This window comes from Wyeomyia smithii, chromosome 2 (genome assembly GCF_029784165.1).
Source record: "Wyeomyia smithii strain HCP4-BCI-WySm-NY-G18 chromosome 2, ASM2978416v1, whole genome shotgun sequence".
In the NCBI taxonomy this organism is placed as follows: domain Eukaryota; kingdom Metazoa; phylum Arthropoda; class Insecta; order Diptera; family Culicidae; genus Wyeomyia; species Wyeomyia smithii.
In genome coordinates this window covers 221,597,667-221,614,321 of record NC_073695.1, presented here as the reverse complement: position 1 = coordinate 221,614,321, position 16,655 = coordinate 221,597,667, and the positions used below count along the sequence as shown (strand labels likewise).

Genomic DNA, 16,655 nt, shown 5'->3' with positions numbered 1-16,655 from the left:
TCTAAAAATGAATTATTTTATTTTTGAAAAAAAATTAAAAAAATCAAAAATAAGTATCTAAAATGGCCCTTTTTTAAAAATCTAATTTATTTTGGAAAAAAGGTATAAAAAATTACCTAAACAATGCAACCGGTCCAAACATGTAGAAATCAAAAATAAAAGTTATGACTTTTTGAAAAGAATTTTTTTTTTGTAATAGTTTTTCAAAGGGATTTTTTTGAAGGACAAAATTGTTATCTATTATAGCCTTCTATGGGGAATAGAAAATATTTTTACAGTCAAAACGGTTTGTTTAATTGGCATAGTCTTTTTGGCAAAGTTGTACTATCTTTGCCCATGTAAAACTGTATGGAAAAGCAGTTCCACAAAAATGTCCCAGTTTTAATATTTTTTTAAATTGTCATTTTCGATTAGGCTGAAACTTTGTACAGACGTTTCTATAAGCAAAGGTTGCCATTTTGTGCTATTGGTTTAATTTTTTGGAACACGACTCATTTTTGAGAAGCTATTGAAAAATGCTATTTCGATGATTGATTAAAAATATTTTTAGAACCGAAACGGTTTGTTTCAAAAAGTCATTTTTTTTATTTCTCCATGATCGGACTGATTGCACTGCATAGGTAATCCTTTGTAGTTTTTATAAAAAAAAAATTTAAAAAATGAGCTTCTTTAGATAATTATTTCTAATTTTTCTTTTAACTTTTTTTTTTTTCAAAACATAAATAATTTTTTTAGAGTGTATGTTTTTTCGGAAAGACAAAATTTTTATCCACAACTTTGCCGAAGACGTCACACCGATCAAACAAACCTTTTGGCCCCAAAAATATTTGTAATCATCAGTTATAATAGGACCCATACAACCGTGTCACAGTGTAATGAACAACTTTATTTACATCGCATATTCGATAGTGAAACCGATTGTCATGGTGATATGTATCAGCAACATGAACAAAATGTTGAGGTTCAGTGTTAGGAAACAAAATTGATAATTTTAACCGCTCGTCTCCATCGATTCAACAGTGAAAGGAGGCGCACGGTTAACGTTAGCGTTGAAGTTGGTGGGAGCCTTTGATGCGTTGTTGAAATGGTGAGAGGGACTAAAATTAACTATTTAACCATTCCAAATATCTATAATCTTTCATTTTTCCAGTTTGAGCCTAAGGGCCGAATTTTCTTCTCTTTTAACGACCAGTGTTATTTCTAAATTTTAAAATTGAATTTGTATTTTCGGCAAATGCAGCCAATCTGATGTTAAATTCGATATTCCGCGTGTTCTTCGGAAAATTTTGCGTTAAAACACCTATCACCTTGAGGTAATATGAGCCTATCTCGAAATATGACATTCTAATGAGAATAGTTTTAAATTAAATTATTCACACCAAACAATCATTTTTAATCAAAAATGATAGTCCTAAACAAACAGTCCAAGAAATGAACTTTTGGGCTTTTCTTGGTTGTAGAGGGATAAAACAATTTGAATTTTTCAAATGAAAGCTATGGGTTTCTCACTCATTTCTTTTCTTTTTCTTTTTCTTTTTCTTTTTCACTCCATTGCTCTTTCGCCGTTGTTTTGTTTTATATTACAGTAAGGTCGCTTTTTATGCGTTTTTTTACGCGGGTTGCATTCATTTCAATCACGTTTTCCGTTTTAGGCCACGAGTGATCATATATCAGTTTTCAAAAAAATCACAATTTTTGGTGTAAATACTCAAAATTTAAAATATTGAATTTTGGTCTCTAGATTAGCCACTATCATATTAAAACGAGTTTTTAACGTTTTAAGACGGTTTTCTTTGCTATATTTGCAAAAAAAGTCGTTTTTCACCCGGGCCCATACAAATTAGGGACGCGTCCCCCGCGTAAAAAAAAGACCTTAGTGTATTTTATTCAACGTTAATACTTATTTCAAAATAATGTTATTTTAATTTTCACCGCTCACGACATGACGGATCTTGAACCACTTGAATTCAACCACTTTGGTGTAGTTGCGACATATTAGCTTCAAACAGCATCTCAGCTAACCATGTTTGGGAAGGCATACGACACCCTGCCCCCCCCCCTCTCCTTACTCTTCAGAAAAATTGACATCATTTCTAGAGTTGTTCTGCTAGTTAGAAAGTTAACAGACATTTTCAAATTAATAAATCAAAAACTATTTTCGTAGATTGGCTCATGTTACCTCCGAGTGATTGGACATATCTTACGTAGGCTTTCCAAGAATCACGATGAAACTATCAAATTTGAAATAAGATTGGCTACATTTGCCGAAAAATGCAAATTTAGTTTTACAGTACAAAAATAAAAAAGCGAATAAAAATGTTGCAGCTAGACTCAAAATAGTTGCCCATGAAAGGTTATAGTTTTTCAACCATTCCTGTGAATTTTGTTGCCCCTAGTTTGCTTAGAAGTGCCTCAGTTTGACGCAGAGTAATTGCTCGTAGAGTTCGTCGCTTCTACGTGGGCTTACAGGAAAATTCATTTAAGTCTCTGCAAACGTAACCTTTTCTAGGGACACCAAAATTCAAAGCAATGGTTGAAAAGCTATAATCTTTTAATTTTTCCAATTTTAACTTTGCGGCAAAACCTGTGCTTACCAGTGTAATCTATCCGGCAACACTTCAAAATTACCTATCAGTATTTTCCAAACGTCTTACGGCTACAAATTGTAAGTGAAAAAAAGAGGTTTTAAACACAAAATGCGTTATTTTGCAACAAAACGGGAGGGTCCCACAAAGCGGAGAGTATTCCAATCGACACCAAAATTAATTTTTTTTTCAAAGTGACACTAGTGAAGAATTCCCCCATTTTTGAATAAAATCTGTGATAGTCGTGTCCGAGTAGTATTCACGCTTCGAATGGAATGACCTATACGGTAATGTAAGTAAATAAGAGTTTATTCGTCTGCCGCAGAATTTTCCGAATCAAATTTCCGACTATAAACAGTCTGTACCGAATGAATTAATCGTAAAAGGAGCGCTATACGATATAAGTATGCATTACTACACTTTCAGTTATGCAGCGTAATGAACACGAGCCATTTAGCGGCCCTTTTGCGGCGCACACTTACAATAAAATCCAGCCAATAAGTTTAAACCTCACACGCGCCACAAAAAATGCCACCAACTGCGAAAAGTAGCGCGTGTTGAAAAGAATCGATTGGATCAGCAGCTAGCTGAATGTTTCGTTCGAGCATTTACTCCAATTAACGTATGCCTAATAGTGTACACCGAATCTGATCGCTTCCGAAATCATTTTGCACGTACAGCGTAAAATCACACCGTCGGAGGTTCAGTTTACTTGTTTGCTAGCTCCATAAAAGTCAGCAGGAAATGAATGTTTTTTGGGGGGTATTTTATTGCATGTGCTGCGAAACCAAGTTTGCCGTTGATTGATGCAAATAAATTACGGTCATAGCTTCCAAACAGTTTCTCACAATTACCTGAGTATCTGGCGGCTCCGTTCTAGCGAATGTAGGAATGGGTGTTTTACGGTGCAGCTCGGAACATTTCTGGGAGACGAATGAGAAGATTCATTTTAAATTAGACTGTACAAGAATTTGGTCTGTTTGCTTACATATGAGATCATGGGAATATCCCGGCTCTGCGACACGATCGCTTCAGTCTTGCAAGTACCCTCGGGACCAAAAATGGCTGCCACTCCGTCGCAAATCATCTCGGTTATGGCCCGCGTAGCAATGACCGTGTCGCCCCGGGTGTCGTACCACCGCAATGCCAGTGTCACATTCGGTAGCAGGTCGGGATCGTCGTTGATCTCTTCCAGAGCGATTGTTAGTGCACCGGATATTGTTAGACCTTGCTTATCCTTCATGTTACCTTTCAGGGCCGTGAGATAACCAACCACCAGCTGTGTGCGATTGTTGTTAAACTTTTGATAGCGTGAGCTTGTGGTTAATTTTGGCACGTAAGTCGTTCCCGAAGCGTACGAGTGCTGCGCTTGGGGCAGCGGCAACGGTGGCAATTGAAAAGGTTGCTGCTGCTGAACCGCGATTCCTTGGGCGCTGCCGCCGGATGACGACAGGGCCGACATCGACAAAGCCGGCAGGAACGACTGCAAGTGGGTCGTCGAGCCGGCTGCTGACGGTTGGGACGTTCCATTGGCGTTCGGAGCGCTGGCTAACGCCACCGAGAGCAGTGAGAGTAATAGAACGGGCCAACGCGTCATGGCCCCTCAGAGCGGGGCCGATCGGCGTGACTCCAGACGATGGTGAGCACCTGCAAAAAAAATAAAAATGGGAATGGTATTAGTCATTTCATTCAATTCTACATTAGAAAATATTGCATTGAACTGAATTGGCACAGTTGTCATAAAAAAAAATAATTTTACAAACATGCTGAAAGAAAACTGTTCAATTTCGTTATATAAAACCAAAGATGTTGACAAATTCCATAACAACACATGAGCAATCTTTGCGTATCACGGAAAAAAAACTTATATCAGTTTTTAAGGTAAGCATGAAATTGTGTTTTAAACAAGACACGTTTATTTTAAACTGAGATAATTCATTATTTGTCATGCCGAGTATAGATCAACTCTTCAATTATTAATCTATTTCACAATTTTCTAGCATCTCCAATAATACTTCTGTCGTTTCAACTGTCCTTTTGCGATTGCCCGCTTTTGTTCAAATACACAGTAAAAGAAAATAGAAGATCCTTCAATAATTTCTGAGTAGCAAATTTTGTCAAACTTCCCAAAATTAACCAGGTTCCAGCATCATCTTAATCAAGCTACAAAACCCCCCTTCAATCCATCTTGTTTTGTTTATTTATCCGATGCCAATTCAGCATGATGTAATCAAATAAATTTACATGCAAACAATCCATTCAACTAAACGAACTAATTCAATTCGTTCGACCGACGCCCGAAAATTGTTTCCATATTGAGTGCACGTGAAATGAACAATTTGTGAAACCCTCGAACCGCCGCGAAATGAACACACTCTTTCCACTAGACCACCACGCGTCACCTGTTGCTGGGTTGTTAAGCACCATCCACCACCGTCGGGATGCAAGTTCGTGCTCACCCAGCCATCAAAGTCCAGCTTGCTTTCAGCACGCGGTAGAACTTCAACCGGCGGTCGACGGCGGCGCGGCAGCAACAGTACACTTTTAACAGTCGCAAAACTGGGGCGAGCAAAAACAAATCTGTTTATTGATTTGCTCGTGGAAAACAGTGCACGAGGCAGATCATCTCGCTGGCAGTAGTCAACTAGCATCGTAGAATTATACAGTGTGGGTATACACTAGTCGATGACATCCACTGTGGCATGATGTTGACAAATCAGACGGATTAATTGAGGAGAGGCAGTTTGTTTGAGTTGATGCTGCCAATGGAAATAAACTTCTGGATAAATATCGATTTGTTGGAATTGAATATATTTCAATAAGTGGTAAGCTCAACATCAATATCCAGGATTATTTACGTGTATCAACTAAAGCGTTGGCGGTGTACAAATCCGAGTTGAGTTTATGTATGGACAGTTTGATATACGTGCTTGTGGTAGTAAATTTTAATAATTTACTAAACGCTGGTGTACACATTTGATCATGTTTTATCTCATTTGTTATCCATCCAATAAACCGATTTCATCTACATAATTGATTTGATTTCCATTCAGTGTAATGATATATTTTAAATATATTGTATCATGAAAGCTGTGATTATCAACCCAGTATGACTATTTTCTTTTTATAAATAGAAGCTTGAAATTTCAATAATTCACTTAAATAAAAATGAATTATGGTATTTGTTAACCCTCTAGTGCCCAGTGCCGCCGTTAGACACGCTTCAGTTGAACCTCTAAAAAGCTTCAATAAATACTTAAAAATGTTAATCAAGATTCATAATAATTTTACCGAGGTCCGTCTGAAAAATAACTTGGGCACTAGAAGGTTAATCATTCTTTTGTTTCATTTATGCTGTATTCAACCTCTAGCCAACCAAATGCGCCAAACACTGAAATCGATTTCCTCTTCCGAAAACATCCTGATTACACAAAAGAGTGTAAGGGAGCTCCAAAAAATTCAACCATTCTTTTGGCCTAGATTGAACGACTCCCATCACACCATTTCACCAAGGCTTTCACCATTTCACCAAGGCTAAAATCATATTTCGTCAACCGCACACTCTGCATAAAACTAGGCGACACCGAGTCAGATAGCTTTGTTAACTAGAAGGGTGTACCTCAAGGAAGCAACCTTGGACCACTGCTTTCTACATTTTTTTCCCTATGATGTTTGCTACGTCATTCCAGCAAACTGGAAACTTATCTATGCTGATGGTTCAGAACTTATTCGCGTCATTCGCACTATAGCAGACTGTAGAAAACTGCAACAATATATGAATGATTTTACCGACTAGTGTAGTCGAATCTGCCGATAATAATGTATCTGGAAAAATTCTCGAAAGAGTATCAGTAGTTAAAGATTTGGGTATACTGCTTGATTCGCAACTATCCTTCAGGCACCACTATTTCCATATCATTACGCAAGCAAGCAAGAACCTGTGGGTTTTTTCATGAGAATAGCCAAAGAGATCACTGATCCGTTGTACTTGTGATCGCTTTATGTTTTCGTAGTTCGTTCTGTTCTAGAAACATCGGCTATAAAATTTAATATGAAATTCCTACACTGATATATGGGTCAGACGAATTAAATCAGAACAGACTATTTTTTTTTTATACTTTAAGATCACTAACATGGTGTAATACTGACCAATTGTCCCCTTATGCCAAATGATGCCAATTACTTAGTATTGACACACTGGCAAAGAGAAAAGATGTGCACAGAGCCGGATTCGTGGGAAAATTACTAATTGGCAATTTAGACGAATTTTCAAACATAATATCAGAAATTCACGTAAATGTGCCCTACCGAAATGTGAGATCACGGATCATGACCCTTCCTGCGCCTTCCATATCAACCTACTAAATATGGTCAAAACGAACCCATCAGAGGGACGTGTAGCATCTTTAATAATTTGTTTATATTGTATTACTTTAAATAAACAAATAAACAAATGACTGGTGATTTTTTAAATCAGAAGATGCGTCAATGTGTCGGATAGTAATTGTTCGCCGGGTCCGTCGCTTTAATGTTTACGATAAAGCTCATTTTACATTTTTTTAATGTTTACCAGTCTCTGAAAAAATGTTGGTAGCTAGGGGCACCAAAATTCACAGGAGGGGTTGAACATCACGTTTCAGCTGTTTTTTTTTTAATGGAAAACCCTGAGAATAACCTATATTTAAAAGTCCTTTTTTTTCTTCATCTATAATAAAAGTCCTTTTGTCAACGAAAGGCTTGGTTCTACTAAAATGTGTACCTATCACCACCCGTTTGTCAAAGCGGACTCTGTAACTTTACGACTGCGAAGATCTCCACAACATACGCAAAATCAAGTGCAACATTTTTTGAAACAAAAATCTGTTAACTATTATTCATAGTATTGCCCATCGCTAGCAACAACTTTGTCCCATCATTCTGATCGACTACCGTTACGACACAAGGGCTCGTCTTCAAAGGCTATCCACGAATAAAATCATTTTCCGATATATTTATATGAGCAGAATTGCTAATCAGACTATGCAAATATATTTTTCAAATACAAATATAATCTACCTGGCAACACTTCTAGTCAAGTATAATATTTTTTCTATGATCTACCAATATTCTTCGGACATCTTGCGTCTATAAACTGCAAGAAAAAATAATTAAATAGTTTAAAACTTTTTTCGTTAAATAAGTTATAACGAGATTGGCTCATATTACCTCGTGATGGCAAGTGTTGCTTACATAAAATTTTCCGAGGAACACGATGTAACTATCAAATTTAAAATTGAATCAGCTGCATTTGTCAAAAAATGCAAGTTTAGTTTTTGAAGCACTTCTGGTCAAAAATAACATTTTTCCTAGATTTTTTGGTTTATTTTCTTCAAAATCTTCTACCAGAAATTAATTGGAGGCCGTTCCTAAACCACGTGGTCATATTTTGATCGATTTTTATACCCCCCGTACTCCCCGTGGTCTTTCGTGGTCTTTTGGAAAACCCCCAGCCAACCCCTCCCCCCCTCCCCTTTCGAATTTAACCACGTGGTCATTTCATTTGTCAAGTGCCAACAATTCGCTTAAATTTTTTCCATTGTTATTATTAAGCTTTCAGTACATTCTATATTTCTAAAGTGCAAAAGCTTCATTCAAAGGGGCGGGAGTTCGGCGTAGTTGGTAACGTCTCCGCCAACCACGCTGGTGACCCGGGTTCGAATCCCACCGCCGACATAGGTGTCGATGGTTGTGAGGTGGCGTGATTCACTCACAATTAACCCGACTGGTCTAGATTCAGTTCTAGCCGACACCGAGAGATTTTCTGAGGCGAGAAATCTCTAGGATCACGCCTTCCATCGCATGAGGAAGTAAAGCCGTTGGCGCCGGTCCCTTAATCAACGGGTCGTGAGTTCGGGGGGTCTTGGGTGGAGTCGCCTCCCCGGGCGTCGGTGATTGGCACTACAAACAGTGGTGGAACTAGACCGACGGAAAATAAGCGAGAATAAAAAAAAACCTTATTCTTGACTTGGTGGCAACAATAAATTAGAAGCCAGGAAAAAAGATCACGTGGTGATTTCGTTAACATCCCCATGTCCCCATGGACTGTTCCCCATGTCCCCATGGACGGCTGAATTATGAAATGCAAGTTCTACAACTACACTATCCTCAATGTGCACTGTTCTCACGAAGGAAGACCCGATGTAGAGAAAGTAGAGTTCTACGCACAGCTGCAGAAACTCTACGATAGCTGCTCGGTAGAGACATCAAGGTCGTCATCGGGGACATGAACCCGCAGATCGGTAGGTAAGAAATGTACAAGCCGGTGATCGGCCCGCACAGCCTGCACACCGCGACGAACGACAACGGCCAGCGATGCGTAAACTTCGCAGCTTCCCGCGGACTGGCAGTCCGAAGTACCTTCTTTCCCCGTAAGGACATCCACAAAACCACCTGGAGATCACCTGACCAACGTACAGCAAATCAAATTGACTATGTCCTCATCGACGGCCGCTTCTTCTCAGACATTACAAACGTACGTACCTATCGCGGTGCGGATATCGGCTCGGACCACTACCTAGTTGCGGTATCATTGCGCTCAAAACTGTCGACCGTATACCACGCGCGACACCGCCGAACCCCGCGGCTCAATATTAAGCAGCTCCGGAACTTCCAGGCTGCGTAGGAATACGCGCAACAGCTTGAAGCAGTGCTACCCACGGCGGAGGAGCTGGGCGCATTGCCTCTTGAAGACGACTGGTGCAGCATTCGCACAGCTATCGGGGAGACCGCAACGGCGACATTAGGAGTTGAAGCACCGAGTGGCAGAAACGACTGGTATGACGGGCAGTGCGAGGCAGCGGTGAATGAGAAGAACCGGACCTGGGCGATATACCTGGGCAGGTCAACGAGAGAGAAAAAGGCCAATTACAAACGGGCACGGAACGACATGACCACGATTCTCAGACGAAAGAAGCGCCAGCAAGAGGGGAGCTGGAGCAGCTGTACCGTGCCAGTGAAACGCGGAAATTCTATGAGAAGGTAAACCAGAACCGCAGAGGCTATGTGCCGCAAGCCGACATGTGCAACGACGCGGATGGGAACCTTCTCACGGATGCCAGCGAGGTGGTCGACAGGTGGAAGGAGTACTTCCATGGCGCAAGTGATGTGCTACGTGCGTGTTTCGGGGATACTCTCGAGTCCCTTTGAATCGCGCAGAGGGTTGAGACAAGGTGATGGACTTTCCTGTTAGCTGTTTAACATCGCCCTTGGGGGTGTGATCCGGAGGGCATCGACACGAGAGGCACAATTATCACAAGGTGTGTTCAAATTCTGGGCTTCGCGGATAACTTTGCGACGGCGGAGGAAACTTACGCCTGACTGAAAGCGAAGGACGGATCGGACTGCGGATAAATGTTTCGAAAACAAAGTACATGCGAGCGAGAGGCTCCAAGGAGAACAACTCATGTCTCTGTAGACGGTGATGAGCTAGAGGTGGTCGATGAGTTCGTGTATTTGGGGTCACTGGTGACCGCCGACAATAACACCAGCAAGAGATCCAGAGACGCATCCAGGCAGGAAATCGTGCCTACTTTGCACTACGGAAGACACTTCGATCGAATCGAGTGCGACGACGCACGACGTTGATGCTGTACAAAACCCTGATAAGACCTCTACGGGATCGAGACAACAACGCTTCTCGCGGAGGACCTAAACGCCCTTGGAGTTTTCGAACGGAAGGTGCTGCGGACTATCTACGGTGGAGTACAGACGGACGACGGAGAATGGCGACGGCGCATGAACCACGAACTGCACGCGCTGCTTGGAGAGAATCCTGTTGCACACCTGGCGAAAGTCAATAGGATGCGGTCGTAAGAATGCCGGACGACAACCCTGTGAAATCACTTCTCTTCAGCAACCCTACCGGCACCAGAAATAGAGGGGCGCAGCATGCACGATGGCTCGATCAGATCGAAGGAGACTTGCGGGCGATGAGACGCCTGGGGAACTGGCGAAACACAGCCCAAAACCGACCAACAAGGCGACAAATTCTTAATACAGCACGAGCCACCACGGCCCTCGTCTGATTGGTGAGTAAGTGGAGCAAAATCTTTGATGGTCGTGTCGTGGAATGACTCATGTATAAATTTGGATTCGTATTTTGCCTGGCGTCCCCATGTGCAATGAACAGATTGCAGCTATAGACGAGTCGCCCATGAGCCAGGCCGTAGGCCAGCAAACGAAACAAGTCACAGTCGCACGGCTCAATATCTGTGGCAGTGATGGAAAAATTATCGACATTTATCGTTATTATCGATAATCGCTTCCTATTGTTAATCGCTTTTTGTCAATAATAATTATCGATATGTTTCAGGCGGCACACCAGGTGGCACAAAGGATGAGAATTATTTCTCGCACTTGCAGAATATCGTATAGGAGTTATCCAAAATGACCAATTACTATTCTTTATTCCCTAATGGCTAAACGAACTTTAAAAAAATCACAAGTAAACAAAAATTTTCTCTGCTTTTGTGACTTGGTACTCCCTTACAAAACCTAGATAGGTTTTCATTTCAAACGTCAAAACTTTTGGATAATTTATCGATAATATCGTTGAGAACCCGGGAACAAACGATATTATCGTTAACGGTTTTTCTCGATATTTCCCATCACTAATCTGGTGAATAAGGTTAGTGAGATGGGACTTCCAAGTTGAGCGTTTCTATGTAAATTTTAACGACATTGGCAGTATGAAGTGGAGCGTTGTGATGCAATACCATCACTTTTTCGTTCCGAGCAGTTCTCAACATCAGTTGAAGTTAATACCGTTTCTCAAAGATGGTTTCGTTTGGTTCTAACGAAAATGGCTTGGCGGTTAACTCCTACTACCGAAGCAAGCTGTTCCGGTGTTTGGCATAGAGCACTCCTCTAATTCAGAATTTTCGAAGGTTTTTGGCTTTCCTTCGCGCGGACAACAGTCGTTGACATCTAAATTACCGTCTTCAAAGCGACGAAGGAACCACGGCACGTTGTATCGCTTAGAGCAACATTTCCGTAATTTTTTTTAACTCGTTTTCTTCGTTTTCTTTGAATGAAATGAGAAAAGTAACATTCCCCTCAAACAACGATTATTTGTTACAACATTTTCCCACAACTAAGAGTTCACAAAAACACAAAACAAAAACTTTATTTTAGGTAAGTCAAAAATACTTACACAAAATTCGCCCTTACTGCTAGCGCCATATACAGTCAGGATTTTTTTACGCGGATTGCTTTTTTAATAACTCGAAAACGGTGCAAGATATCGGTCTCATTCCAATCACGTTTTCCGTTGTGGGATACAAGTAATCACATATCACTTGACTTAATGTTCTGACGATGTACGGTGTTTGAATTATGAATTTTATTTTTTTCATTTATCTGTTTATTTCTAATATTCATCCGACACAGGGTCTAAATGAGTAGGTGTCAGGGAAAAACCGTCTTGAAAAAGTGCGTAGAAGTTTCCAAAGCTGCGCAGTGCGTCAAGTGTTTTCCAGCAATGTGGAAATCACCAGAGGATACTTTTTCCGGTTAAAGCTGATTACGAAGCATTAAGGGATACTATAAGACATTTGAAAATAAGGCAACACCAATCTGCGTAAAGGTCAATCAGTTCTTGGAGTCTGGTGCAGCCGTCATAAGTTTGAATGAACTTGTAGATTTTAGTATCGTCTACGTACAATAGTCTCGTTCAAGAAGACAATAGTCTTGTAATATCATTAATGAATGAAGAAAATAGTAGAGGTCCTAAAACACTGCCTAGGGGTCCTCCGGAATTGCTATAGTTAGATTGCGACGTACCCAATTTAATGGCAGTTCTGCGATCACTAAGATGTGAATCAATACCATTTCGGTTGAAGCACCTTTTTTATCGCATTTCGCATATAATATGCCGTGATCGACACGATCGAATGCGGTTTTCAAGTCCATGAAGTTAGTCGTCCCGGGTCTGCCGGAGTAAAAAACATGTACAGCCGGAATGCCATAAGACCGCTGAATCGCTAGCGAAATGCTCAGAAAATAGATGAATTTAAACGAAAATGCTATTAAACGTGGATGCTTCTCTTTGTGACAAGAACATGCTAGACGGAAGCCCGTTCTCTTTGCGTTTCGTATTGACAAATCTCCAATATTCTGGTGTCATACACAAGTAATTTAATTCAAGCAGTGAAACGACATACTGCCTAATAAATGCTTTCACCAAATTTTCAGCACATAGAGATCCTGAAAACTTTTTCATGGTAATACTCAGCATAATCTTTAAAACAAAATCTTTTTACACTGGCGCATCATCTTTGAAGTACTGTATTGAAAACATATCCGAGCTTTTAATACAACTATAAAACAATCGCAACTAGCCACGCGCTCTGATACCTGACAACGTTGCCGTGGGAATAAAGCGTTCGTGTGCCACAAAATCATCATCAAAGACTCACCTAACAAAAGCGACATGGTGCCAACATGTCTAGCGTATGCGAGCATCGATATTCTCCACAAGCTGCTGCGTGATGAAGCCGTGGGGGTTTAAATACTAGACAGCTTGGGGTTGTGAATAGGGTTACCAACTGCAAGACTGTAGCTAAAAAAGTACTGTTTTAGCCAAAATTTACAATCATATTAACAATTAGTTTAGGCTTGTCCTCAGATTTGGTAACTGACCACAGTGATCCATTAACAAATATTCAATATTCAAAATTTGAATTTCAATATTCATGATGGATGCCAGCTAACGTACATTCCACACTAAAGCAGCCAACATTCGACCGGTTTCAAACGATCCGGAACAGTAACATCAACAACATCAACAGGTAGGTAAACGAGTATAATTTTGTTAATGATTTTCATCTCCCAATGCATAGCTGTAGTGATGGTTGCACTCTGCAACTGCTTGCGCGTAAGGGAATGCCCTCCAGTAGAGTTCCATCATTTATGCACGATTCGCTCTGCGTGCGTATGTGTGTATGTATGTGCCCGTTTAATCGGCAAAGTCACGCTTTGTGACACGCGATCGATCAACAGAAACAAATTCGCTCTGACAGGTTGTTCGCGCGGCAAGCAACTACGAAGATTAGCGGCAAAGATAAAACCTACGAATAATCAATAAGTAGTACGTAGTAGTAGTACCTACATACGGTTAGTATTCATTTAAGGCTGTTTTTTTTTTTGTAGAACAACTACCACTTTACACAGTTTAACATAATTGCTTGAATAAAACATGTTTACCAGCAATTAAACCGCACGGAATGAATAATAGAGACGTCCGACGTTATGTCTATCTGATTTGTAATGCAAGTTGCGAGTGCACGATCATTTCCATGCGATGCATCTTTAAACTAAAGAGACTGTTTGTTGTTTTTAGAGCAAGTATCAGACTCGAGCATCAGTTTGCTATGAGAATACGTGGACATTGTGAAGAAGAAATGTGATACTTTACTATCATTTGTGCCACATCATCCTATCAGAGCACTCAACATCGATTATTAAAACAGCTTCTACTACTGGATCACATATGACGCAAAAATCACTTCAAGCCCGTCTGCCCCCAATACACCGGACAAAGGACGAACCGCAAAAAAACTCACCCCGAATACTGATCGTGCCACTTTCCACTGGCTCTGCTTGACGGACGAATCTCGCGCGGGAAACCCAAAACCTCCGCCAGACAGAGCGCGAGAGAAATGAAGAGCCCAATAGCATCGTGAATTACACGGGAAAACACCCGAGGAGGTAAACGAGGGTGGTTGATAAAAAGCAATCAACTAGTTAGCGCGTAGGTAAAGAGCCTGCAAGTTGGAAACGGACTGGGGAGCATGCCCTCAGATGAGGCGTGCAGAAGATTCTATATTTATAATTCCGGTTTCTTACAGCGTGTTTATTTTGCTGTCTGTGTTCGTTCCGGCAAGCTCATTTTTAAAACCTTACCCTCTCTCCGTCTGTAGCATTTAGTCGTTCTTCGACCCGGCCGGCAGATTATGTCTTCTTACACTTCCTCCGGGTTCGATCCCGAGTGGTGTAGTTATTTGTCGTGTTCGCTCGCTGCTGTCGATCTTCGGCGTTTCTCTTTCATCTCGAGCAATTTTCGTATGCATTTCAGACGAACTTTCGCATTCTCTCTTTCATCCGAATCTGGTTGAACGATTTATTTTGGTGCTTGATAGCTTCATATAAGGCCCGATTCGGGCCATTGACGTCTCGGAATATGAGCCTTTATGGAGGCAGCGCTGATAATGCGAGCATAAATCAAGACAAAAACAAGTCACGGCGGTACCTACCGCACGCTTACAGCCGCCGTTCGGGAAGATTTTTACGATTCTAGAGCTTCAAGCGGATAGACAAAATTGATCATATCGGGTCGCTCCATCGCAATCGTTTATCGTGTGGGATTCTTAATTTTTCGTCAATAATACTTTTACAGGGTGCGTCCATTTTATCAACAGTGTACTTAACTAGCTGTAAGTAAACAAAACAATTTATGGATATTTATCATTATTGCACTTACTTATCACATCATACATCATTAATTTCCAACCTACTCTATTATGAATCCATCATGCTTCATTACACTCAATTATTATGACATGTTTACACAAATCATGCTTCTGTTATGCTCCTGCATAATTGAAAACTATTCATAAAACTTAACTAGTTCCATTCCCTAGTAACAATATTGGTTTTATCAAAGTTTTATAGCGCTTATCACAGCCAAAACAGAGCTATAAAACTTTGATAAAACCAGTTTTGTTACTTGGGTTATAATCTAACGTACTTTATCGTACTGTAAGTCAATGAATCAAATACTCTTTTACACACCTTCCTCACAATTTATCTTACTTCGTACCCAGTCATACTCCTTGCCTTAATTGGTTACTCTTTTACTCCATCAAACGGAAGCCATCAGAAGTTTGTAGTTTGAGGAGACTGGGGAAAGGTATGTTTATATAGTCGGCACGACATGCACTGATTCGAATATGCGTTCCTTCGCTACCGTAAGAAGCACTAAACTTGATTGATAGAGTAAGAGCTCTGTATTTCGGCCGCATCATATTCAGCTACAAAGCGAACTACAAGAAAGGTAGGGAAACATTTTTTAATGGAATGTTTTCCTTGTATTTAAAATGTTTCATATTGGTACTGCCTTGGAAAACGCAAACCCCGAATCACTCCGTGATTAGACACTTCTGTTTCCACATTCTAGCCGCAATTTTTTGCCGATGCAACTGGTACCGTATCCGGCCGCACAGAACGCACGGATTGTAGAAATATAAACTTCCAGCAGTGACACAAACTTACAAGCATGCATGCATTCACTACCTGCGTACACACATCGACAGCACACGATGCCGATATGCGCCTGCCGCCTTCCGCGACCTCACCACGGTCGACCAACCGTGGATATTTATACGATACCGTGGTTCTAAAAATAGCTTCACTTACAATAAATTATCTACTTTTCGCTTCTTCCGCCGCGCCGTATCACACACTCACACGCCGCCGTCTTATTACTGCCCCTCACCAGTCGCCACGATCGAGCGCCATTCAACCGCGATGCACGATACCGAATCCACCTCTGTCTGTTCAGCATTACAGTGGGTAACTTCCATCATCGCCGTTGCTGGGATTTTCGCCTCTTGGTTCTCACTTTTTGATGATTACTTCGTCACAACATCCGTACCCACGATTGTTGACCGGCGCGAAGCCGACCAATGGACCGAAAAAAGTCTCCATCCCGGTCGGCATCTGTTGGCTGGAGACGCATGGAGACCCTCCCCTATCTGCTGCGGCGTCTCCCTCTGCGTATGTGTTCTTTTCATTTACTGGACCTAGGGAGCATGAGCCGGAGCCGTATTCGGAACCGCCACATACAGCCGAACCGTGACAGGCTGCCCTTAACCGGTTCGGTAACTCTTCGCACAGATCGCGGGGTACCAGATGATGCTATTTTTAGAATGGGCCCTGATATTTATTCACTTATTGTTTACGCATTTAGATGGATTTGAGTATTGCTGCCATACGTGCGTGTCCGCTGGAGGCCATTTGTCATTTCCATGGGCG

At 41.1% G+C, this 16,655-nt stretch overlaps 1 protein-coding gene across 2 annotated transcripts in view; it reads right to left on the bottom strand.

Annotated features, from left to right (window-relative positions):
- Window positions 1–16,655, bottom strand: part of LOC129721767 (receptor-type guanylate cyclase Gyc76C-like) — a 151,124-nt gene that overhangs the window by 34,758 nt on the left and 99,711 nt on the right. For both annotated transcript variants that reach the window (XM_055674691.1, XM_055674692.1), the window contains exons 3-4: window positions 3,574–4,232; window positions 3,440–3,508 (exon numbers count right to left, since the gene is read on the bottom strand). In XM_055674691.1, the coding sequence (XP_055530666.1) occupies window positions 3,440–3,508; window positions 3,574–4,182 (678 nt within the window). In that variant the 5' untranslated portion in view covers window positions 4,183–4,232. The remainder of the gene's footprint in view (window positions 1–3,439; window positions 3,509–3,573; window positions 4,233–16,655) is intronic.